This window comes from Carassius auratus, chromosome 35 (assembly GCF_003368295.1).
Source record: "Carassius auratus strain Wakin chromosome 35, ASM336829v1, whole genome shotgun sequence".
Taxonomy (NCBI): Eukaryota; Metazoa; Chordata; class Actinopteri; order Cypriniformes; family Cyprinidae; genus Carassius; species Carassius auratus.
In genome coordinates, this window is record NC_039277.1 from 2,294,616 (window position 1) to 2,319,421 (window position 24,806).

At 37.9% G+C, this 24,806-nt stretch overlaps 1 protein-coding gene across 1 annotated transcript; it reads right to left on the reverse strand.

Annotated features, from left to right (window-relative positions):
- Positions 1 to 3,720: 3,720 nt before the first annotated feature.
- Positions 3,721 to 19,270, reverse strand: grin3a (glutamate receptor, ionotropic, N-methyl-D-aspartate 3A). Its single transcript, XM_026219293.1, has 9 exons — positions 18,322 to 19,270; positions 13,263 to 13,867; positions 8,223 to 9,273; positions 7,967 to 8,112; positions 6,461 to 6,576; positions 6,206 to 6,357; positions 5,743 to 5,907; positions 5,529 to 5,599; positions 3,721 to 4,555 (listed from the first exon to the last, which is right to left on the reverse strand). Exons 1-9 carry the CDS (start codon positions 19,033 to 19,035, stop codon positions 4,219 to 4,221), a joined length of 3,357 nt encoding a protein of 1,118 aa, XP_026075078.1. The 5' UTR covers positions 19,036 to 19,270; the 3' UTR covers positions 3,721 to 4,218.
- Positions 19,271 to 24,806: the final 5,536 nt, after the last annotated feature.

The following is a 24,806-nucleotide window of genomic DNA, read 5'->3' on the forward strand; positions in this document are numbered from 1 at the left end:
AACACTGTTTGAATAACCTGTTATTCTTGACTTGTGTTTTCTTTTTCTTTTAAGTTTGCATTTCATTTGAAATGCTAAATATATTCTCCTGAGTAGTCTGTCAAATAAATAGTCTGTGGCTGAGTCCAATAACTGGAGTGGGTTTCAATTTGTTTTTTGTTTTGTTTTATACAAATGGTTATGTAGTTGATTACGAATCGCATGACAATAATGTTTTTACAGTACCTTTATTACTAGCACTTTGCAAAAACTTTGACCATTTTTAGTGGATGAGTGTTCATCCAAGAGTTAAAAAGCATATACAGGCAATACAAAGTTATTATGTGGTTATCAATATGTGACCCTGTCTGTGAAATCTCAAAGTCTCAAAATCGAAGTTTGCGATAACAAGCATCGGTGTTTGATTTCAACCATTAATTTCACTATGATTTCAATCTATGACATGGCCTTACTCATTCAGTTAAAGATATAAAGGTTATATTTTCACAGAATGTTCTACATCTTTATGAAGGATGATTGTAGATCATGTAGAAAACCGTAAATCTCAAAAAAATTACTTAAGCTGGGTTTTCACAGGCAGGGTCACCTATATTTAGGTCTCATGATGTAAATCAATTGCAGCAGACAATTGTCAGAAAACAAACAAGACCCAGCATTCATGATATGCACGCTCTTAAGGCTGTGCAATTGGGCAATTAGTTGAAAGGGGTGTGTTCAAAAAAATAGCAGTGTCTACCTTTGACTGTACAAACTCAAAACTATTTTGTACAAACATTTTTTTTTTCTGGGATTTAGCAATCCTGTGAATCACTAAACTAATATTTAGTTGTATGACCACAGTTTTTTAAAACTGCTTGACATCTGTGTGGCATGGAGTCAACCAACTTGTGGCACCTCTCAGCTGTTATTCCACTCCATGATTCTTTAACAACATTCCACAATTCATTCACATTTCTTGGTTTTGCTTCAGAAACAGCATTTTTGATATCACCCCACAAGTTCTCAATTGGATTAAGGTCTGGAGATTGGGCTGGCCACTCCATAACATTAATTTTGTTGGTTTGGAACCAAGACTTTGCCCGTTTACTAGTGTGTTTTGGGTCATTGTCTTGTTGAAACAACCATTTCAAGGGCATGTCCTCTTCAGCATAGGGCAACATGACCTCTTCAAGTATTTTAACATATGCAAACTGATCCATGATCCCTGGTATGCGATAAATAGGCCCAACACCATAGTAGGAGAAACATGCCCATATCATGATGCTTGCACCTCCATGCTTCACTGTCTTCACTGTGTACTGTGGCTTGAATTCAGAGTTTGGGGGTCGTCTCACAAACTGCCTGTGGCCCTTGGACCCAAAAAGAACAATTTTACTCTCATCAGTCCACAAAATGTTCCTCCATTTCTCTTTAGGCCAGTTGATGTGTTCTTTGGCAAATTGTAACCTCTTCTGCACATGCCTTTTTTTAACAGAGGGACTTTGCGGGGGATTCTTGAAAATAGATTAGCTTCACACAGACGTCTTCTAACTGTCACAGTACTTACAGGTAACTCCAGACTGTCTTTGATCATCCTGGAGGTGATCATTGGCTGAGCCTTTGCCATTCAGGTTATTCTTCTATTCATTTTGATGGTTGTCTTCCGTTTTCTTCCACGTCTCTCTGGTTTTGCTCTCCATTTTAAGGCATTGGAGATCATTTTAGCTGAACAGCCTATCATTTTTTGCACCTCTTTATAGGTTTTCCCCTCTCTAATCAACTTTTTAATCAAAGTACGCTGTTCTTGAACAATGTCTTGAACGACCCATTTTCCTCAGCTTTCAAATGCATGTTCAACAAGTGTTAGCTTCATCCTTAAATAGGGGCCACCTGATTCACACCTGTTTCATCACAAAATTGATGACCTCAGTGATTGAATGCCACACTGCTATTCAACTAATTGCCCAATTGCACAGCCTTAAGAGCGTGCATATCATGAATGCTGGGTCTCATTTGTTTTCTGAGAATCTACTGAACCTACTGGTAACTTGTTTGCCACGTAGCAATAAAAAATATACTAAAAACCTTGATTATTCTGGTTAGTCACATTGTACTGCTATTATTTTGAACAATACTGTATGTTCAAATGTTCAGTAGCGCCATGACTGCGAATGCTTTTCACAACCTCAGTTTTCATGAACTTTTTCAAAGAAAACGTCCCATCCAATTCAGATTTTTACATGTCTTGTCAAATTTAGCCAAAACACTTTTTAACAGTGAAACTTTATGCACATGAGATATGGCCGAAGGAGATCAGTCTGTGATAAACAATGAGTTTAATTCTCTAGATATATGGGCAAATAAAATCGAGTAAACAAATGATTGGCCATCAGCACCAAATCCTCATGCCAGCTGTGCAGAGAGTTTGAGAGTGAAAGTGTTGGCTTGATTGCTGCTTCAGGGTTTGAATGACTTGAAGTGATTAACGGACCAATGAATCAGAATATCTATCATGATTCAAGTCATTATTGTACAAAGAGAATGAAAAGTTGACATAAATCTGTAATAAATATCCCAAGGGCTTGCAGATCGTTCATGTAGCAGGGCACTGAAGCAGCATTGAGCTGAAGGGTAAGGATGGTTTAACTATGCCACAGAGGAGCCAACTTTGTTTATAGAAGATTCCTATTTAGTCTCTACGATAATTAACATCAGCTGAAAATATCTGCCTGCTTGTGTTCTTATGTTTGTTTTTTGTTATACTCTAACATTTTACTGAACAAGATCTGTGTGAATGATCATAGAGTGACATGAAAAGGTTTTGTTATTTGATATTCTCTTTTGATTTATTCCCTATTTGAAGAACAAAAAGGTTGAAAATTTTCAAACGGAATGTAATATTGCACAAACGGAAACATTTTGTTCAAAATACTTAACGTAGACTCCCTTTCATTAACCCTGTGAAAATGCATATTAATGTTAGTTAACAAATAACTGGTTGGACAACACATCCTCGCACTGCCCAAATGGTGTTCTCTCTGTATTACAATTTTTTTTTGTGCTGTCAATCGATTTAAGAAAAAATAACATTTACTAATAACAAATTACAAAAAACATTACTATATCAAGTACAATTTTTCTGGAAATTATCCCATGCACCTAACATTAAAGTCTATCTGTCTGTCTATCTATCACTACTGTGTGAATAATATGCAATCATGTAATCCATAAAAAGTAACTGTAGTCTAATTATAATTATTTTGAAATGTTATATAATCAAATTCTAAGTGCTTAATTTTTTGAATCTGATTATGTAATCCAGATTGCATGTAATCAGTTACTACCCATCATTCTATATCCGTCTCTATGACGGTGCTTGTCATCTCGAGTGTCGAAACACAACACGTTATAAAGGTGGGCATTAATACAGTGCGAGGATGTTATCCAATCACAGCAGAGGGTGTTTACTTCTGTTTCTAGAAGGTAACACGCCTTTCACTTCAGTGTTTTCAATGAAACTGCATTGCATGTCTCCAAAAAAAAACAAAAAACAGTTTTGTTGGTTTTTTTATGAATATTACTTGTTTGGAGTCAGAATTTTAAACCAGACCATCATCATCAAACCAGATCTAATCTTTTAGTCAAAACTCTTACAGATCATTATATTGCAAATAGACACGTTAACTGGTGATTAGAAATTTGAAAGAACTTAATCGCAAAGAAATATTTCTCAAAGCCATTTTAATTCATAGAAACATAACAATTCAAGGTTAACAGCATTTGTTCAAGGTTAACACTTTCTCAGTACATCTCTAGAGACGACGGCGTGGCTTTCTTCTTAAAAACAAAAAATCTCAGCTCTGTATATCAGTATGCAGGAGACGCTATCATACATCACAGTTTGACACCTTAAATAAATATCTTTTCGACGCATAAATGTCTTCCCTTTAGGCAGATACGCACTGTCTTTTTCCACTTTGCCACATAAAAACAAGGTATCCTCAGAATTTAACTTCTGGGAATACAGAAATACACACCACTTGCTTATATCCGAATTCATTTCTTCTCTAGTCCTTTTTTTTAACGTTCAGTTCAATGAGAAATAAAATGAAAAGATTAAAAAATACTTCAGAGAATGTGCAGTGAAAGTCTTGCTTCCCTTAGGAACTGCAATTGAAATAATCAACCGGTGGGTCCAAGCTCTTGAACAGTAGAACTCCAGCCAAATCTCCCATGAGTCTAGGACTCGGTTGAAGACTTTGTCTTCTGATTCTGTTCCAGCTCTTTTTTCTTCTTCATGGCAAGCTGTAGTTGCTTTTTGATAAGCTGGATTTGTGTTTCCAGGTCTGTCAGTTCCTGTACTATGGGGTTCTGGGAAAGGCCAAGCAAGTCGTTTCTTCCGTTCGATGTGGCCTGTAACGGAAGCTGTCTATTGTCCTGCGGGGACAGCAGCTCTTTACAGTGAGAACATTCCAGGTCATTTTGTTGTCCCTCTTGATTGGACAGTTTTCGTCTGTTGCAGTTGGAGGTTCCCAAAGAGTTCCATGGCATTTGCTGGTTGTTTCCAACATTGCAGCTTAATTGGGACAAAAATGAAATTACAATATCAGTATTGCATGTTCATGTCAGTATTGCATTTTATTGCATGCCGCGATCATGAATACATTTTCTTTTTTTGTACGTCAAATATTTTAATGAACTGCCTGATCTGTTTCATAAAACTGGTCCGACAAAAAAATTATTTCAGCAATGCTGTAATATTGTGTAAAACCTAAGGTGGTTTATGTCATTTTTGAAGCTTAAAAGCTCCAGTTAAATGAAATGAAATGAAAAACAGCAACAAGTGCAATGTTGCAAAAAAAAAAAAAAAAAAAAAAAAAAAAAAAAAAAAAAAAAAAAAAATATATATATATATATATATATATATATATATATATGACAATGACATTATTTCTTGACTGAAACACACAAATATATATATATATATATATTAACAAATTAAATTACTAATTTACTAAATTATTAAAACTCTTTTATATTGAAATAAAGTTGAAATAAAATAAAATATGTACATTTGATGAAATACTTGAGAAAAACTGCATACATTTGCACTAAATTGCACTAATTTACTGATTTGTTTAAAGTTTTAAATTAAAATAGCACCAAATGGAAATGTAAAAAAAAAATCTATTAAAATTGAATTTACTTCAAATTTAAGTAAAATATTTCTTTAAAAATGTCTTTACTAATAATCTATCAGAAGTTTTCAGTATTTTAAAGAAAATATAGTTATAAGTAAAGCATAATAAAGAACTTGGTGTTGTTAGTGTGAGTGTAAACATAATGAAATACTGTTAAAGCTTGTAAGAGAAACTGTATCCTGTTTGATTCATATAATGTCAGAAAGATCAATGCATTCTGATTATTATTTTTTTTTTTATAATGCACTGAAAAGTTTCCTGAGAATGACAACTCTTCAGCTCTTCTATTCAATGTTGCTTGAATGCTAGACACTATTTAACAGCTCCTTCATTGTGAAAGCAGTTTACCTTTTCTCCGGTTTTGCAACTGTCTGTAATTTGTCTTCTTTGAAAGTCGGGTTAAGTGCTCGATGTAATCGCTGAAAAAACAATTAAATTGAGTGTCATTAAAGAAAACTAGCATTGAGAATTACAAAGTGAGTAATGAGCAAAGCATTCCTTTAATGCTGCACTATAATTATCTGTAATAAAACCAGGAGTGGAATTGTGCAGATGAACTTACTTGACTGGTGTGGAGCCAGTACGTAAGCTGTGACGACTGCTGCATTCTGGGTATCAGCCAGCGATGGACGATGTGTTCACCCAGTGTGGTGAGGAGAGACAGGGCCACTCCAACGCACAGCATGACAAATAACCCTGAGAAGTGCTTTATCCCCATCTGTAACGTCTGAGGATGACAACAGAAAGTCAAGCTTAGAAGAGAGGAATAGTTCAGCCATAAATTAAATTTTGTTGGTTTTTAGTCACGTAAACCCCCATATTCTTCTGGTTATTCTATAAGAAACAACACATTATTAGAATGACATGAGATTAGTAAATGTTAACGAAAGCGAGATCTGAAAACAGAAGCAAAATAATAGAGTAATAGCGTAGTTTTTTTGTATTTGGATGTAAAAATAATAGCTGTATTTAATCTAGATAGATGATAGTATTTCAGTAGTATTTTTAGTTGCTATCAGACTGACCTCTGTGACTGCAAAGCTTCTTTTACCGCAGGGTACAACCTTATACCACTTATCATGCAGCATGTCCATGAACCCATCAGATTTGTACTGACTGACCAGCTCAGAGATATTTGAGGTCAGAGGAGAGTTCTGTTTGAGCCCAATGCCATAGCCTGTGGACGGATGGGAAATATATTTCTGATCAGCATGTGCACAGGAGTTCATTCAATCCATAGCTTAGAAACAATAAGAAGTGAGAAGCATTCATTTACTGGCCTTCAATCGCAAAAGGCTTCCCCACTGTCAGCATCTTGCAGTCTGCATCAATAGACACTTCATAGTCTAAAAGAGCTTTGTCCATTATAAAAGCATCCAGCTTTTGGGGATCATCCCTGGAATAGCATCAAACAGTTTGCTATTATATAATAGCACATACATTTGCTACATTCAGACATTATTTTATCTATGGAGTTACAATGTAGTCACATTAAAATTGATAATGATGTTGAATCAGTAGAACCGCTAGAACCAAATAAATACACACTCATAGAAAGGAACAGAACACAGACAGTTAATAAGCCCAATTTACTACTAGCAGTAACATCCTTGTTTATCCTATGCAATTCAAAAAGTATGTTATCTTGCACAAACACATGCTGGATTGGTTTAAAAGGAGAGACCTGGCTAACCTCCTTAGGAAAATATTGCAAATTTCATCTACTTCTCCTGAAATCTATTCATTCAGCCCTGCTTGAAGGAATTCTACACTTTGGCAATATTTTGGACTGCATCAAATCATGCGCCGAAGGTTGTGGAAACTAGAAAGAGGAGTTTTCAGACTTGCAACAGAGGATGTGAAAGGAGGAAAACCTCTTCTAAATTTAGTTAAGTGTGACCTGTCGATCACTCAAGTGACATCTGGGAACCTTTGGCACTAGCTTATTTACTTGGATCATAAAGTCTTTTCCCAAAAAAAAAAAAAAAAACTTGAAATGTATACTTTTACTATTATTACATTATTACACACACCTATTAGTTAAAATATCTTTAGGTTTAAGTGCCCTTACCCCCAAAAATATATTATATTACTGCGCAACCTTACTTTGTTAATATTGCAGGTTAAAGAAATGTGTTTTTTAAATATAGCCTTAAATGTATTTAATTTAAACTTACACATCGGCTACATTACAAATTAAAATATATAATAATAAAGTATGTTTTAGACAATGCTAAATGTATATATATATATATATATATATATATATATATATATATATATATATATATATATATATATATATATATATATATATATATATATATATATTGGACAACAAATATATTTAGATTTAAATATATATTTACATTATGTGAAAATATAGTTTTGCTATTAGGATTGTTTGATATTTAAAATGTATACTTCGCATTGAGGCAGATCATGCAGTATTGTAGGAATATATATTTTGCATGTATTGTTCAGACCATTCCAGCAATGCATGTGAGTCAGATCATGCAGTGAGAAGGAATAAGTGTTTTGCATGTAAAACGGGTGTTTGGCAGCCACCCAGATCGTGTAGTGAGTAGGAAAGTGTGTCTTCAACACAGTCCAAACATTAGTCAAACAAGTCTATTCATTCCTAGTCTTGTACAGTGGAACCACATGGACTTCTATGACACTGCAAGAAGCCTAAAGCCATCAAAGAAGGACATGGTAGAGGGCATCCAGTAAATTAGTGCTGCTCCACTGATCGATACCACTTTGCAATAACGATTACGACTTACTTAAGATGATATATCCCATCAGGTGTTGTAGGGACATTATATCGTCTCATGTATTCATGCATCTCTGGAAAGCTTTTTTTCACATAGTCCTCAGCGCTGCTCTCCCGAACGGTTCCAAAGCGGAAACCTTGTGATGGATGGTGGAGCTTGAAAGGCAAGAGGACCGGTTTAATCAACCAGGAAGTGTGTTTTTAACCTCTAAGCCTGCCAGTCATATTGACATAATTTGAAAACGATAAGCACGAGTTACTCTTACCTTGGGATCATGTATACCTGAGAGTTGCTCGTAGGTTTTCTCACCGACCATTACAGCGGCAAGATTAGCCGTGTACGTTGAAAGGCAGAACAGACAGAATATGGCCCAGAGGTTCATGAGGAATCTGCCGGTCCAACACTTTGGTGGCTTAATGGCGGCAGTCCTGCCGAATAGAATTGCGTAGCAAACGTTTAGCGCAGAGGAGAAAGAAAAGACACGGTCCCTGTTCCTTCCCCTCGGAGTCATGCCGAAAGGGCTTTTCCACTCATACAAGGTCAGGAACACGGCCGTCACGTGTAAAGACACAAATATTCCCAACCACATACTCCAGTGCAGAGGCCACATGAAGGCCCCGATAGGTGCGGCCGTGTCCATAGTCCTGACAAGGATTCCCAGACTGGTGGAGAAAAACGGGCTGGTGAAGTCAATGACCTGACTGCGTGCTGAGTTGATGCTAAAGGAAGTGACGGCCAGATGTGCCGCCCCGCTCATGAGGTCCCCGACCAGCCCCGTCCAGCGACCGTTCTTGTAAGCTCCATATTTCCCGTCTCCCACAATGTAGAGGTTGAAGTCAAACCTCATGTCCTCTGCTAGCTTCTCTAAAAGATCAATGCAATATCCGTAGCAACATTTTTTAAACTCCATGGGGACGCTGTCGTTGGCGCCTTGCAAACCCTGAAAAAGACTTTCCAATAAGGCTGTGTCATTTGTTAGGGGGTCAAGGCACAGCTGGCCAGCCGGGCACAAGCCTTCTTCATCGACGTCTCGGGTGAAGACAAATGGATGTTCTACCAGGGTGACGACGCGCAAGTGTAGACGTGAGGAATGCCGCCAGTCCGCTCCTCCCTGAGACTGTCTCTTATTAGGCCAGACACCGTAATCCATTACCACTTTGCCTTGCTTCCAGCTGCCGAGACGTGTCCACATGGGCTTGCCTACTGGGTCATGCTGGAGATTCCAGATGAAGGTATGGCTTTCAGAGATGATGATAGATTCCTCTTGAATATTGATGTAGCCACTCAGGCCGCCAAAAGACGTGTTGGCCATGTATCTAAGAATTAAGAGAAAATCATAAATCATAAATCAATTCAATCCACAGAAGTATATACAATCTAATTCTTTCTGACAAATGCAATATCAAACCAAAATGAACCTGATTTACTTTTATAGCCAAATTCTCTGATCTAAAGGACCATTCACTCCAAGGACAATAACTACTGTATAACATTTGAATAATCGTTCAAATTCTTTGACGATAGAGAAGTGGATAAATCAGCGGATAAACATAACCTAACCTAATCTAATAACTCATAGTAGCTTACCTAACACATTTTTTTTTTCTGTTTTATTTGAAATTATGTAGCAGTACAGAAGTGAAATGTGCTTGTTAATGCCTTGTCATGTTGTCTTTAAAGTCCACATGAAATCGAAATTTACACTTTATACTCTCTTAGCACACATTTGTAGACTTAAGGTGAACAATTAATTTGTCATTTAAAACTGATATTATGGATTTTTTTTCTGTCAAAGTTTATATATACAGGTGCTGGTCATATAATTAGAATATCATCAAAAAGTTGATTTATTTAGCTAATTCTATTCAAAAAGTGAAACTTGTATATTATATTCATTTATTACAGACAGACTGGTATATATCAACATTTTTTTACTTCTTTTAATTTTGATGATTATAACTGACAACTAAGGAAAATCCCAAATTCAGTATCTCAGAAAATTTGAATATAACTTAAGACCAATACAAAGAAAGGATTTTTAGAAATTTTGGCCAACTGAGAAGTTTGAAAATAAAAGTATGAGCATGTACAGTACTCAATACTTATTTGTGGCTGCTATTGCCTGAATTACTGCAGCAATGCGGCGTGACATGGAGCTGATCAGTCTGTGGCACTGCTCAGGTGTTATGAGAGCTCAGGTTGGTCTGATAGTGGCCTTCAGCTCGTCTGCATTCTTGGGTCTGACATATTGCATCTTCCTTTTCCCAATACCCCACAGATTTTCTATAGGGTTAAGGTCAGGCGAGTTTGCTGGCCAATTAAGAACAGGGATACCATGGTGCTTAAACCAGGTCCTGGTAGCTTTGGCACTGTGTGCAGGTGCCAAGTCCTGTTGGTCAGCAGCAGGAAGCATGAAGTGCTCTAAAACTTCCTGGTATATGGCTGTGTTGACCACAGAAAACACAGTGGACTAACACCAGCAGATGACATGGCACCCCAAACCATCACTGACTGTGGAAACTTTACACTGGACCTCAAGCAACGTGGATTGTGTGCCTCTCCTCTCTTCCTCCAGACTCTGGAACCCTGATATCCAAAGGAAATGCAAAGTTTACTTTCATCAGAGAACATAACTTTGGACCACTCAGCAGCAATCCATTGCTTTTTGATGCGAGACGCTTCTGACACTGTCTGTTGTTCAAGAGTGGCTTGACACAAGGAATGCGAAGCTGAAACCCATGTGTTGCATACGTCTGTGTGTAGTGGTTCTTGAAGCACTGACTCCAGCTGCAGTCCACTCTTTGTGAATTTCCCCCACATTTTTTAATGGGTTTTGTTTCACAATCCTCTCCAGGGTGCGGTTATCCCTATTGCTTGTACACTTTTTTCTACCACATCTTTTCCTTCCCTTCGCCTCTCTTAATGTGCTTGGACACAGAGCTCTGAACAGCCAGACTCTTTTGCAATGACCTTTTGTGTGTTGCCCTCCTTGTGCAAGGTGTCAATGGGCGTCATTTGGACAACTGTTAAGTCAGCAGTCTTCCCCATGATTGTGTAGCCTACAGAACTACTGAGAGACCATTTAAAGACTTTGCAGGTGTTTTGAGTTAATTATCCGATTAGAGTGTGGCACCAGGTGTCTTCAATATTGAACCTTTTCACAATATTCTAATTGTCTGAGATACTGAATTTGGGATTTTCCTTAGTTTTCAGTATATATATATATATGTACTGAATTTTTTTTATAACGATAACAGCCCACCACTAATATATATATATATATATATATTAGTGGTGGGCTGTTATCGTTATAAAAAAAGTATCGCCGTTAATCTATTCTCAAAGTTGGGTTGGGAGCTGGATCTATACTAAGCAAGCTATGATGACTTTCACCTTTATATTTTATATAACCGACTGTCTGAGGCCAGCCTGAAAAGATGCTCAGGACAGTTGACGGGCCACTGCTGTGCATCGTCATGAAAGCTTATCTTTTTCACACGTTTTTACGCTTTACCGCTTGTCGATTTAAACATTACAGCATCCAAAAACAAGACAGGGGAAAAGCTGAACGTAGTAGCTGGTTACTGGTGTTCGGTGCGCACCAGAGAGAGAGAGAGAGAGAGAGAGAGAGAGAGAGAAAGAGAGCTGCATTTCACGGACAGCAATCAATTGTTAACAAGCTCCATATATATATATTATAACTGACTTTTAGTTTGTGTGCTTAGGATGCATCATGGATTTCCTGCATTTACTGCCGGCAAAGCAACACATAGTGAAATTCTAACAGTGTTTTAATTTTCATATTATTTTTATCTTATACAAATATATTTTTTACTATTTGTTTACACCCCTAGTAGGAGGCACTATTACACATTTTCTTAAAGAGTACTGAATCTCTGGATTAAAATTTGGTGAAGAAGCAGAAATAAGCAGATGCATATGTAAAATACAGAGAGCATCAAGCATTAAAAGCATACAAATCAAAACTAATGCCTAATGTTACCGAATAAAATGTCGATCCAAGAAGTGATTTAGGACTGTGCAAGATATGGGGATGTTGATGGAAGTGATCTACTCAATCCATGGTTTGAGCAACATTCTGAATCTGATCCGGATGTAGTCTTTGACAAAAACACAATTTTCTCTGCTTTTTTTGCTCAAAACGTTCCTTTTTTTAAAGGGTTCATATGATGCTTTTTTTAAAGATAATTTTTTTTGTGTGTATTTGGTGTAACAGAATATGCTCAAATGCTTTAATGTAAAAAACAAAAAAAAACAAACATTATTTTTCTTACCAGTTCAAGTGCCCTTGACAGACACAGTGATGAAGCAATGCGCAAAACTCGTAGTTTTTGCTATTTTTGGACCAAAATGTATTTTCGATGCTTCAAAATATTCTAACTGACCCTCTGATGCCACATGGACTACTTTGATGATGTTTTTCTTACCTTTCTGGACATGGACAGTATACCGTACACACAGCTTCAATGGAGGGACTGAGAGCTCTCGGACTAAATCTAAAATATCTTAAACTGTGTTCTGAAGATAAATGGAGGTCTCATGGGTTTGGAACGACATGAGGGTGAATAACAAAGCATACTTCCAGTAGCTCATTCAGAAGCACCATATTGTCATAGCAAAGTCAGAATGACCTCCTCGAAATGGTTGTCTATAAAATGCGTTGCTGTTCTGTTGTAAGTAATCTTAAAGATTCCTAAATGCAACTACTTTCAGAAGGACAAATACCGTATTTTCCGGACTATAAGTCACACTTTTTTTCATAGTTTGGCTGGTCCTGCGACTTATAGTCAGGTGCGACTTATTTATCAAAATTAATTTGACATGAACTGAGAGAAATGACCCAAGAGAAAACATTACCATCTCCAGCCTGTAGACGGTAATGTTTTCTCTTGTTTCTTGGTTCTAAATAAATAAGACTTATAGTCCAGTGCGACTTATATATGTCTTTTTCCTCATCATGATGTATTTTTGGACTGACGTGACTTATACTCAGGTGCGACTTATAGTCCGAAAAATACGTTAAAGTGATTTTTTTTTCTCCTAGATACACATCATCTCCCTGACATGACTGCTTCAACACTGTGTTACTGAAACCACACCTTCTTTCTTTCTTTCTTTGAAGTTTGGTGTTCTTCATGGAACCACAGGTGCTAATAATGAACTTTTAATTAAGAGTGGATTTTAGAACTGCATTTTTTGTTGCAGCCTTTACATGTGGAGCATGTGATGCCACTTAAACAACACACATATTAATTAATATCAAGCAGTGTGTCAAATTAAATACCTGGACAGAAAGGTTCCTGATGTGAGATTTTTACTCTTAAGTCTAGTCAGACAGTTTGTGATGCCAGGAATCAGCGCCAGTTCTGGAGACACAGTGGCAGCCGATCCCACCGCTCGAGCCACCAGCTCCAGAGCATCCTGGACATAATGATCCAGCGAGGGCTCACCCATGCCACCATGTGCGAGAAGGCCCATGGGTAGCCCCTCTGTCCGTAATTCCTCCACATTCTGAGAGTCTCCTATAATCCAGTGGTAATCAGGAAGAATCAGACCTAACTTCACAATGGTAGTAAAGATTCTCCTTATATCCCTGATGTCACATCCAAAGGTCACTATGGTAGATGTTGAGTACTTGATGGACTCCAGCTGAACTTGCAGGGACAGTTGAAAGTCACTTTTGGAGCTGCTGTTGGTGGACAACTTGAGAACCGTCCCCAGATGAAATTTGGAGTTGTTATGGAGCAAGAAAACAAAGTCTGAAATGTTCATCTGTTGACACATCAAGAGACTGACATCAAACCAGTTGTTCATGGACAGCAGGGAGAAGATGAGATCTGCCTGGGAGGTTTGAGGGTTTTGCATGGCCATCTGGAAATGAAGAGAGTTCTGTTGAGAAGAAACAAATGTGGTTATCATAACAAAGTGATGAATGCATCTTTTAATACATGCATGGCCTTTTATACAGTGCTTCTTGACAATCGACAGATTGGCCGACTACTCTTTCAGGCAATTTTCCATCTAGTTGATTTTACACACCTCTTCCTGTCTGCCAAACAGAGGGAAGGCATGAGTTTTAAGCTCAACAGATATTTATCATAATGCATGATTTGATATACAGGCTCTTTCTGTTTACATATTGAGTTTCTGAAGCAGAATCTCCGACGAGAAAAACAAAAACAACAACAACAACAAATATAATAAGATTTCCAACATAGTGTCCAAGTGAGTGTGCAATTCTTTTCTTCTGAAAACAGTTACTTTAAGCGCTCTAGGGTTCCATTTGTGATGCATGGAAATAGAAATGCCTCTAGAGGGGCAGCATTTCAAACTAGTTTCAAACATTTGGAAGTTGATGAATCCTCTGAAAATGGTCAAATCAGGCCAATTTTTTTTTATCTGTTCAATTGGCATCTTCGAATGCTTTGAACTAACATTCATTACTTACATTTGACTGCATCATTTTACTCTGTCCAAAAACAAAAATACATACAATTAACCACAGTTATCTGCTTATTTTTACATTTTAGGAAATATAGGTCAATGGACCAAAATACTAATTTAATTGTTTGATTTATCAGTTACTTGAGATGGGCATTAACATGACCAGGAGCAGTTATGTCAAGTCTGCAGTGTACCTGCATAATTTGGCAATTTTTAATTTATTAATTTATTTTTTACTGTTACCACTGGTTGTTTTTTTAGTCCATGGCAAACTCTCCCCGGAACGCAATTTTGGAGTGATTTTGAATTTTTGATTAGATGGTCCCCCCAGAACGCAATTGGACTGGTTTTGTTACAAATACCTGTCAACCCTGACCAGGAGTCAAAAGGGCTCTTAACTCTACTGAGTCTCAGGCATTCCCATCAAAATATGGATGTAGATCGATTTCAGATATAGAAACATTACCCAAGAACATCCAGAAACATTAAAGGGTTAGTTCACCCAAATATTAAAATTATGTCATTAATAACTCACCCTCATGTCGTTCCAAACCCATGAGACCTCCGTTTATCTTCGGAACACAGTTTAAGATATTTTAGATTTAGTCCGAGAGCTCTCAGTCCCTCCATTGAAGCTGTGTGTACGGTATACTGTCCATGTCCAGAAAGGTAAGAAAAACATCATCAAAGTAGTCCATGTGACATCAGAGGGTTCGTTAGAATATTTTGAAGCATTGAAAATACATTTTGGTCCAAAAATAAGAAAAATTACAACTTTATTCAGCATTGTCTTCTCTTCCAGGTCTGTTGTGAGTGCGTTCATGACACTGATGACGTGTTTTCTGGTGCGCCCAATAACAAAGATACCACGTCAACAGCATCAATGCAGTGTTTTGAACGCGCTTTGTTATTTTTTGACCAAAATGTATTTCCGATGCTTCAACAAATTCTAACTGACCCTCTGATGTCACATGGACTACTTTGAAGATGTTTTTCTTACCTTTCTGGACATGGACAGTAGACCGTACACACAGCTTCAATGGAGGGACTGAGAGCTCTCAGACTAAATCTAAAATATCTTAAACTGTGTTCCGAAGATGAACAGAGGTCTCACGGATTTGGAATGACATTAGGATAAATTATTAATGACATAATTGTAATATTTGGGTGAACTAACCCTTTAACTATGCAAGGTCTGGGATCTCAATGGGGGGAAGTCATGGCCTAACGGTTAGAGCGTTGGACTTGCAATCCAAAGGTTGTGAGTTCGAGTCTCGGGCCGGAAGGAATTGTAGGTCGGGGGAATGAATGTTCAGCGCTCTCTCCACCTACAGTACCACAACTTAGGTGCCCTTGAGCAAGGCACTGAACCCATAACTGCTCCCCGGGCACCAGAGCATAAATGGCTGCCCACTGCTCCCGGTGTGTGTTCATGGTGTGTGTGTGTGCACTTTGAATGGGTTAAACGCAGAGCACGAATTCTGAGTATGGGTCACCATACTTTGCTGTATGTCACGTCACTCACTCAATGTTTTAATAATATAATAGCATGACATTGTCCTGCTAAGGAAATTAAGACCTTAACAGACATTGTCAGATGTTTATCTGAGTCATTTAATTTCCCCTGACCAGGAAATCAAATAGGAACAGATTAAGGAAAAGCTTTCCAGGGATTAATTTCAAGATGTCTTAACAAATCTGACTTATTTTCTGTAGGGTTGCCATGAGATCTAATTGGTCTAACCAGCGGGAGAGTAATAAGTACCACTAACAGGTTAAGAAGAGACATTTAGAGGTTTCGAGTGTCTACTTCATCTGGAGTATGGTTTATCTTGAGGGAGCAATGATTTGCAAGCTGGGATACAGCCAGATATTACTGCTGGGTCATAAAAAAAGCACTGGAGGGTGATACAATTATCTGCATTTCCAGCCGTTTTGAAGATGAATGGATAAAGATGGGTGATTCGATACACCACAGTTCTTCAGGCCTGTCGAGAGGAGCTTGATGGACCTTTGGTTTGTCTTCTCATAACCTTGAAATATCTCAAAAGGGATTGAGAATGAAAAATAATGAAACCACCAATGTTGTGGAATAATACAGTTGTTTTAATAATCCTTAATAATATAGACATCTAATTGTCGCCTGTGTTACAGTGGAAACTATTAAGGTTACTTTCTTCATAACATAATTATATTGTTAAAAATCAACAGAATTTGACCAGATTGGCACAAATAAAAGCAAAAGATTCATAAAATAAATAAATAAATATTTGGATGCAGAAATAAAATCTTTAATTTTTACTAAGAGACCTAAATATACTACAGTATATAGAGTAAACACGTATTGTGTTTTTATGATGCCTTGGTGATCAATTATAGAGTCCTGTATTCCATGTTATTTATGAACTGTTAACTCCAAAATGAATAGGTCCACTGTACTTGAACTGAAGATAAATAAATAAACGACAATGCTTTTCCATTTGGACAGTTTTGCTGCTGGTGTTTTCTGATTCATTCATTCATTCATTCATTAAAAAAGAAATCGGTAAATCAGAAATCAGTAATGAGCACACTGAGATACTAATTGCTATCTGGACAGATAACAGACACTGATTCTGAGCTCACAGAGGAATCTGATGAATCTCACATGATCCATGTAAACAAGGAACTGACCAGAAGATGGTGCTAACTTCTAAAGATCGGATATCAAACAGCTCAGGCCTCAGGGCATTCAGAACCACGCAAACAGCTAGATGTGTCATCATTTATTTATTTATTTATTTTTGGTTCCACTATAAAGAACCAAGTGAAAACACATATTTATTTGAGAAGCAGCAGGTTGCAACAAAGCTTTGAATCAATGATTTCCATCATGCATTCATTCTCTGTCTGTAGTGTATTGTTTATAACCCCCCCCCCCCTAAAAATAAAATCCTTAATAACTACCAGTTGATCATTCATTTATAATTCCAGTCCAGTTCCTCAGCTCCAAACGTGTCAACATGTGTCATCTAATTGAACTTTATATAGCAGACTCCCTCAACATTAAATAAACTGAGCTCTCCAGAAACTATACAGTAATCTCAGTGCTGTAAATGTAAACATAAATATAATATTTTTATGAAAATAAACACAATGTTGGATAAAACATGTGCAACAACTTCATCCTGTCATTAGTTTTGTCAAATTTAATTACCCTCCCCCTTTATGCCATCAGACTGCAATTTAGAAAATATAAGCCTATAACATTATAATAACCAAGTTACGAACTTATGAAATGCAGAAACATTAAGTGTATTCATGTGTATGTTATTTTATGTTAATTTTATAATAATATAAACATTTTACAGCTATGTCATTTAGCCATATAATTATTTTTGTTACAATTATTTTAGCTCACGATGGTGACAATCACATTTTGGATTTTGATATTCAGTTTAAAATCATTCCATATGATCAGCTCATTCTTAATTTAAGATAAGTCAGAATTTGTAATATGTATTTGACAAACATTATTTTTTTGCACCTGACACACATGGAGTGATCACAAGCTAAAACACACATGTATCTGAGAAGCAGCAGGTTACACCAAAGCTTTGAATCACTGAGTGTGATCATACATTCATCCTCTGCCTGTAGTGCATTGTTTAGAATGTTTAAAAAACCTCAATAACATAGTTGATCATTATTTCATACTTACAATGCAGTTCCTCAGTTCCAAGTGTTTCAACATACTGTATGTCCTCTAATTGTACTTGTTGAATTTGCAGTCCCTCAACATCTACATTTCTAAATGAAAGAAACTGAGCTCTCCAGAAATACATTATATGCAGCTGCAGACCAGAACTGCCTCAGAGCTGTACATGTAAACACCAATATTTTCAGGAAAATAAACACACCTGACTCTGGCGTTTAATTTCGCTCTGGACGACGCTGATGACTGGAATCTGTAGCGTCGTGGCGATAAATTCCAACTTGACCAGTTCGTCCCTGTTCTGTGGGAACGCGATGATGGCGGAGACTCCTTGCACGACGACCGTGTGGCAAACACTTTGCAGGAACGACGCGGGATCGCCACAGGCAGCCGTAGATGAGGAGGAAAAGGAGAAAGCAGGTAATTCCCCCAGTCCTGCTTCCACGGCCATGACTATCTCAAGGCTGAGGTTGTAAGGTAAAAGCCCCGCCACTCGATTGAGAGTCTCTGTAGCGAGCAGAACAGAGTCTCGAGGTAGAAACACAGCGTCCGGACCCACTTGTTTGAGTGCGCTTTTACTTTTGAAGGCCTTGTGGGGGTTATTCGCTGAGTTTTTAGTCCTAATGCCCCTCCAGCCTTGTTCGTGCCTACTTTGGGTGATCGCGTCCCACTGTTCCCACGTTTCTCTGTCTGCATCCCAGTCCGTGTCTCTCCCTCTGAGGGAATCCTGCCTGAACACTCGAGGCTGCAGGTGCAGAGCTCCGACTCTCACCGTGTGTCCGATCCTCTTCAGAATCTGACATGGCTGTGGATGCGCCAGAGATGCTGGGGGAACAAGGAGCATTATCATAGCGCCTGGCGCAAGTAAAGAGAGCCACAGCAACCTGCCCAGCGCACCCCAGATCCAAGAGCCCGGCATTACTCCAAACAAGCCTCGGTTAAGCTCTGGAAACGACGGGATCCGTGTCCACAGCGCGGGATAGATGATGGATCACCGGTGAATCTAGACGCAGCAAAGTTGCGCTCCTCTCCAACAGGCTTCTGAGGGATCGCCAGCAGTGCACATGTCCAACGCGGCTCAAAACACTCGTTGCTCATCTCAAAAGCGTGCATGGACAAAATATTCCAGAGGGTGTTGTTTTTACGCGCTTTCCAAACAGGTAAAAAGGCAGCCACTCAAATGCAAAGTGACTGTAAAAACCCAAAAGCGCTTCTGTTCTCCAGATCAACGTAAAGGAAGTCCGTGGATATGAAACACAAAATACAAATTCCATTTAACTTTATTATTTGCATCCAAACCTGTAATCCATCCTCAATTTGATCATGAAAAATCCCGACGGATCTCCAAAACTGTACATAATTTATTCGCAAGCTATGTCAAAACAGAAACGAGTGTTTAAATGGCTTATATTTGCAGTTTAAACATATTGCGCAGACAAACTCCCAGAATGACACTGGAATAGTGCAGATTATTGCACTGGCTGTGCTGTGCGTTTAACCCGTTCACTGCTGCATTCTCACCTTTGCTATACAGTACACAGACATTGATGGATTTAGATTACAGTACATATTTGCTGAAAATTGCATATAATTTAAATTATATAAATCAGGCTAACCCTATATATATATATATATATATATATATATATATATATATATATATATATATATATATATATATATATATATATATATATTTTTTTTTTTTTTTTCCTTAGGATATATACACAAACAAATAACAAAATAACTTTATTCTCAGCTTTATCATGCTGAGATCTATTTGATTTGATTTGATTTTATCTGCAAAGCATTTTTCACAACACAAAAAATATGTAGTATCTCCAATTTTCCTTTGATACATCACAACGCTTTATCGGTAATAGTAGCCAAAAGAAGTTACACACCAATTTTCATGACAATAGTTCTGATTTGTTCAAAAGTCTAACCTTTCTAAACTAGCAGTGTTGTCATTCTATCAGTGATGCAATCCTGACTTACAGCCGGAGAGGTTGGATAAGAGGAGGAGCGTGACTCCAGATCAGTGCTGTCGGTGAGTGAAGAACAAGAACATTCTGATGGCTGTTGTACCCCATCACCACTGCCATGAATCTCACACTTCATTCTTTTGGTGACACTGTGCAGCCAGACCACCACGTGGTCTGGCTGCATAGAACATACTTTATAGCAAAACGTGTCATTTGACATTATTATAAGATTACAATTAATCTTATAATAACCCCCCCCCCCACTCTTCTTTTTCACAAGGGCCCACAAAGTTTCTGGCTCCATTTTCAGCAAGGGTTGGAAGGAAGCCAATAAATGGAGGATTCAAAAACACTGAGACTAAATTTGCATAAACAGTGCATGCATTTGCTGAGATGAACCCCTGTTTGAATGGGCATGAGTAAGTTAATCATGGCCATGATGTACTAAATTATTCCTTCATTTTAATTATGATAAATAAATATGTTTTGTCTGCATGTCCTGTGTTGGGCTCCATGAAGCAGTCTAATTTGCCTTTTGCCAAATGACGAGTGTGTGTGCGTATGTGTAGTAGGGCTGTCAACGAATATTCTAAATTCGAATATGTATTCGAAAAAAACGAATTTCGACGGTGAAAATTAATATTCGGAAAAAGAAAAACGTGGAAAAAAAGGCCTGTGGTAGTAGAGGCGTGGTTGTCTGCTTTGCGAGTGGTTGTCTGCTGAGGGTTCAGGGACAGGTCACAGGAGTCGCACTGTCTGGCACAGCATCACTGCTGAAAGTTGACGCTTCTTCATGGAAGATGCCAGCAAGTGCAGAGCCCAACTCGAGAAAATGAGGTAAAATTGTTGACCCGCGAGATAAAGTTGTATGCAAGCCATTTAAGATACAGTTAGCATACCATTCGACCACTAGCATCATGAGGTCACATCTCAAAAACATGCACCCAAATGAGCATGGCATAATGTGTGGAACTCCAGCTAAACCGTCACGTCCTGACACTTAACGTTACTTTGCATCGCCCGCCGCAAGCTCTTTTTTTCTGCAACATGACAAGAGGCCATAACGGATAACATAATTTCGTTCATTTGTAAGGACATGAGACCGATTAGTATCACGGATGGGGCAGGCTTCGGGGAGTTCTGTCAAGCAATGGATCCGAGGTTTGATTATTTATCGTTTCATGTCAAGGAAAAGTTCCATGTTTACCTCAGCACAGCTCGCTCGGAGCATTCAGTGTCAGTTCTATATGCTTTAAAACTTCAATTAATATTAATAATATTTGTTTCAATCACTGAATGAAGACTGCTATATTTGGGACAACAGTCGGGACCTTAAATTGCTCGCACAAAAATTTGTGTGTTCATTTAGGCCGTTATGCGCAGAGAACGTGAGGGTGAGAGAGCGTGAGGTCTGCACTCTTGGCCATTAGTTGATTTCCTTGTTTTTGTGTAGGTAATACGTCATATATGTTTAAACTTAAATAGACTACCTATACAAGTAGTTATGTCTCTTTTTATTATTTTGGCCTGTTATTGACGTAATGCGCGTCATTGACAACAGATGTTCGAATAGTTTGAATATTCGTGTATTTTTTAGAGTGAATATTCGAACGTAATCTTTGAGCAATTTTGACAGCCCTAATGTGTGTGTAAGTGTTTATTTATTATTTAAATAAACAGTTCTGCTGTCTTCTGAGCATGAAAATCGCTGGGCAATCGTGTACAATTTTGCTTGCTTAATTATAAAAAATAAAAACAATCATTTTTATACTGTTTATTGCATACCACCCTCATAAAAACCTAAGTGCATGACGCCCCTTCAAAAAAACATCACCAGATGTAAGATCACTGGATATACTGTCTTTCTTGCACGCAGAACTGGATCATGGTCCTTTGAGGGTTTTGGCCATGGCTTAGAACCGCTGCCAGCTTCCCTTGTTCCCTTCTCTTTTCTTCTCTGCCCATACTCTCCCTTCCAGCAGCCTGTCACTCACACGAGATCACAACAATTAGCCAGCATGCACTGATTTATTCACTTCTGAAGTCCTTCTCTGTTTTTCATAATTCAAGAAGGAAGAAAACATATTTGCAATGTTTGCTTCATGGCTGAAATAAATAAATAAATAAATAAATAATAAATACATACTGAAAAGCAGCTTGCATGAGAACTCTTTTAAAATATGTTTTTTTCATATATATATATATATATATATATATATATATATACACACATTAAATTTTTTACAATAAAATCCATAGTGCATGCGCTGAGGCAGGGGTTTTCAAACCTGTCCTGGAGGACCAGCAACATTGCACATTTTGTACTATATGTCTCCCTTATTGATCACCTTATTTAACACCTGATTTAACTTCATCAGCTCATTAGTAGAGACTGAAAGACCTGGGTGTGTCTGATAAGGGAGATAAAGTGTTCAGTCCTGGAGGTCCTGCGCTGCGTTGAGGGACCCGGTTCTTAGTTGTTAGCTTGCACTTTAATGCACCGAGGGCTTGTGTTCAGCTTCCTTTGACAGTCTTTAGTCACGCAGACTGAGGTTTTGGAGATTCTTGGCACTCAGAAGCCCGAGTCCCTGCTCATGTGGTCTATAATCCAGCACCGATATAAAGCTTTTCCAGCATGGACACAGATCATCTCCTTTATTTGACATTTTTGTTAAAGGGGGCGTGAAATGCTATTTCATGCATACTGAGTTTTTTTACACTGTTAAAGAGTTGAATTCCCATGCTAAACATGGACAAAGTTTTAAAAATTAAGTTGTACATTTGAAGGAGTATTTTTGTTCGGAAATTTTTTTTCGAGTATGGCTCTGTGTGACGTTAGATGGAGCAGAATTTCCTTATATGGGTCCTAAGGCACTTCTGCCGGAAGAGCGCGAGCTCCCGTACATTCACAGAGCAGAGACATTCACTGATCAGAGCGAGAGACCGATATGTCACAAAAGGAGTGTGTTTTTGGTTGCCAGGGCAAGACAACCCTGCACAGATTACCAAAAGAGAAACAGCATTAAGGGACCAGTGGATGGAGTTTATTTTTACAGAGCATCGACGGAGTTGTGCAAGTGTTTGTGTTTGTTCCCTGCATTTCGAAGATGCTTGTTTTACAACAAGGTCCAGTTTGACGACGGATTTGCACATCGTTTATTTCTTAAGGATAATGCAGTCCCAACGAAAAAGGGTCACGATCGTGTGTTGGAACCGCAGGCGGTGAGTAAAACTGCTTCAAATATCTCTGTGTTGTTAACTTAGCTATATTAGTGTTGTCTTCAAACTGCACTTTCCGATCGTACACCTTAAAAAAAAAAAAAAAAAAAAGACAACATAAAGTGGAACATTTTCCAAACCCGCTAAGCAAATATATACAGTTTCAGTACATACCACATAGAGACATCGTTGCTGATGCTGCTCTTGTTAAATTTCAGCCTCTGGATCTGATTCTGGATCATAAATATACGCTGAATCTGACTGTTAGCCATGGTTTGTTTTGGATGTTTTTTTTCTCACGGTAATGTCACAGCTTCCAAACGCTCTCAACGCAAAAGCTTACTCGCGCTCGTGATTCTTTAGCTCCGCCCACACGTGTTTTTCCGGGAAAAAACGGTACAGACAATCTTTCTCTTATGAATATAATAAAACTAAAGACTTTTTGGAGTAATGAAGGATGCAGTACTACTCTATAGGTACTCAAGATTAACAGGAGATTGAGTAAAAACAAGCATTTCACCCCCCCCCCCCTTTAATGAAATTCCATATTTTCAGTATAAATCAAATTGCTTGTCATTCAGATAAATGGCAGTGAGATGTAACAAAACGCAGGATGATTTCTTTAAATCACTAATTATTATTGATTTAAAAACAAATGTGGAATGAATGAACGAGATCCTGGTAATTACCCCAGCGTGAAATCTACCATATAGAGGACATTAAACTCAGAGCTCAGACCTTCATCATGAGAGAGGTGGCTTTCAGCGATGACTCTTTGACCCTTCATCGACAAGCCGCTGCGATAAATCTCATCTTCACATTTCCCTTCTATCAGACTTAATTATAAGAGAGGACCCGAACAGCAGGCATGACTGGCTGCATCATCAACTTCTAATGCTGTGCTGATGCTTAATGTAGGTCATGAGAAAATACCATTTTGACCTGTTTCTACTGCAAAGTAGGGGTTCTGAACTAGTGGATCACAGACAACACAACTCACCAAACATTTCTTTTCTGAACTGTCATGATCAAACATCATAATAAAACGTTACACCAGTCATGTCCAACTGTTGCCAGACACTGAACTGTAAGCAATGCATCGTCATTTTGCAACCATTTTGTATCTACGCCTATATTTTTTCATGATATTGTTCAGTTTAATTAACCTGCATTTACAATGGAGAGAAAAAAATAAATGTAGGGCTTATAGCTCCTCTTGTGGACGAGTCCACATATTTCAGCAATGTATTTCGGGTTACACAGAAATCAAGGCAGAGGCGCATAATTACTAATTATTAGCTTGTATTGTGAACTATATTTGTTTTCTGTTGCTTGTGTCCTGGAACAAAACCAGATGAGATCAACAGCAGTATAATATTAATTATATTTCACATTGATGCTTAGTATCACATAATAAAATATGGAAGACCAGGATGAGGACACAGGAGAATTCCATCAGGATTGTTCATTTCATTTTCTGTCAAAT

What these genes read in the sequence shown, in the direction of transcription:
- grin3a (XM_026219293.1), bottom strand. Translation starts at nt 19,035, where the DNA reads ATGCCGGGCTCTTGGATCTGGGGTGCGCTGGGCAGGTTGCTGTGGCTC. An exon ending in AAATTAAACGCCAGAGTCAG is followed by an intron (nt 13,868 to 18,321) that starts GTGTGTTTATTT and finishes TCTTCTCAACAG; the next exon opens with AACTCTCTTCATTTCCAGAT. An exon ending in GAAGCTTTGCAGTCACAGAG is followed by an intron (nt 5,908 to 6,205) that starts GTCAGTCTGATA and finishes TGTCATCCTCAG; the next exon opens with ACGTTACAGATGGGGATAAA.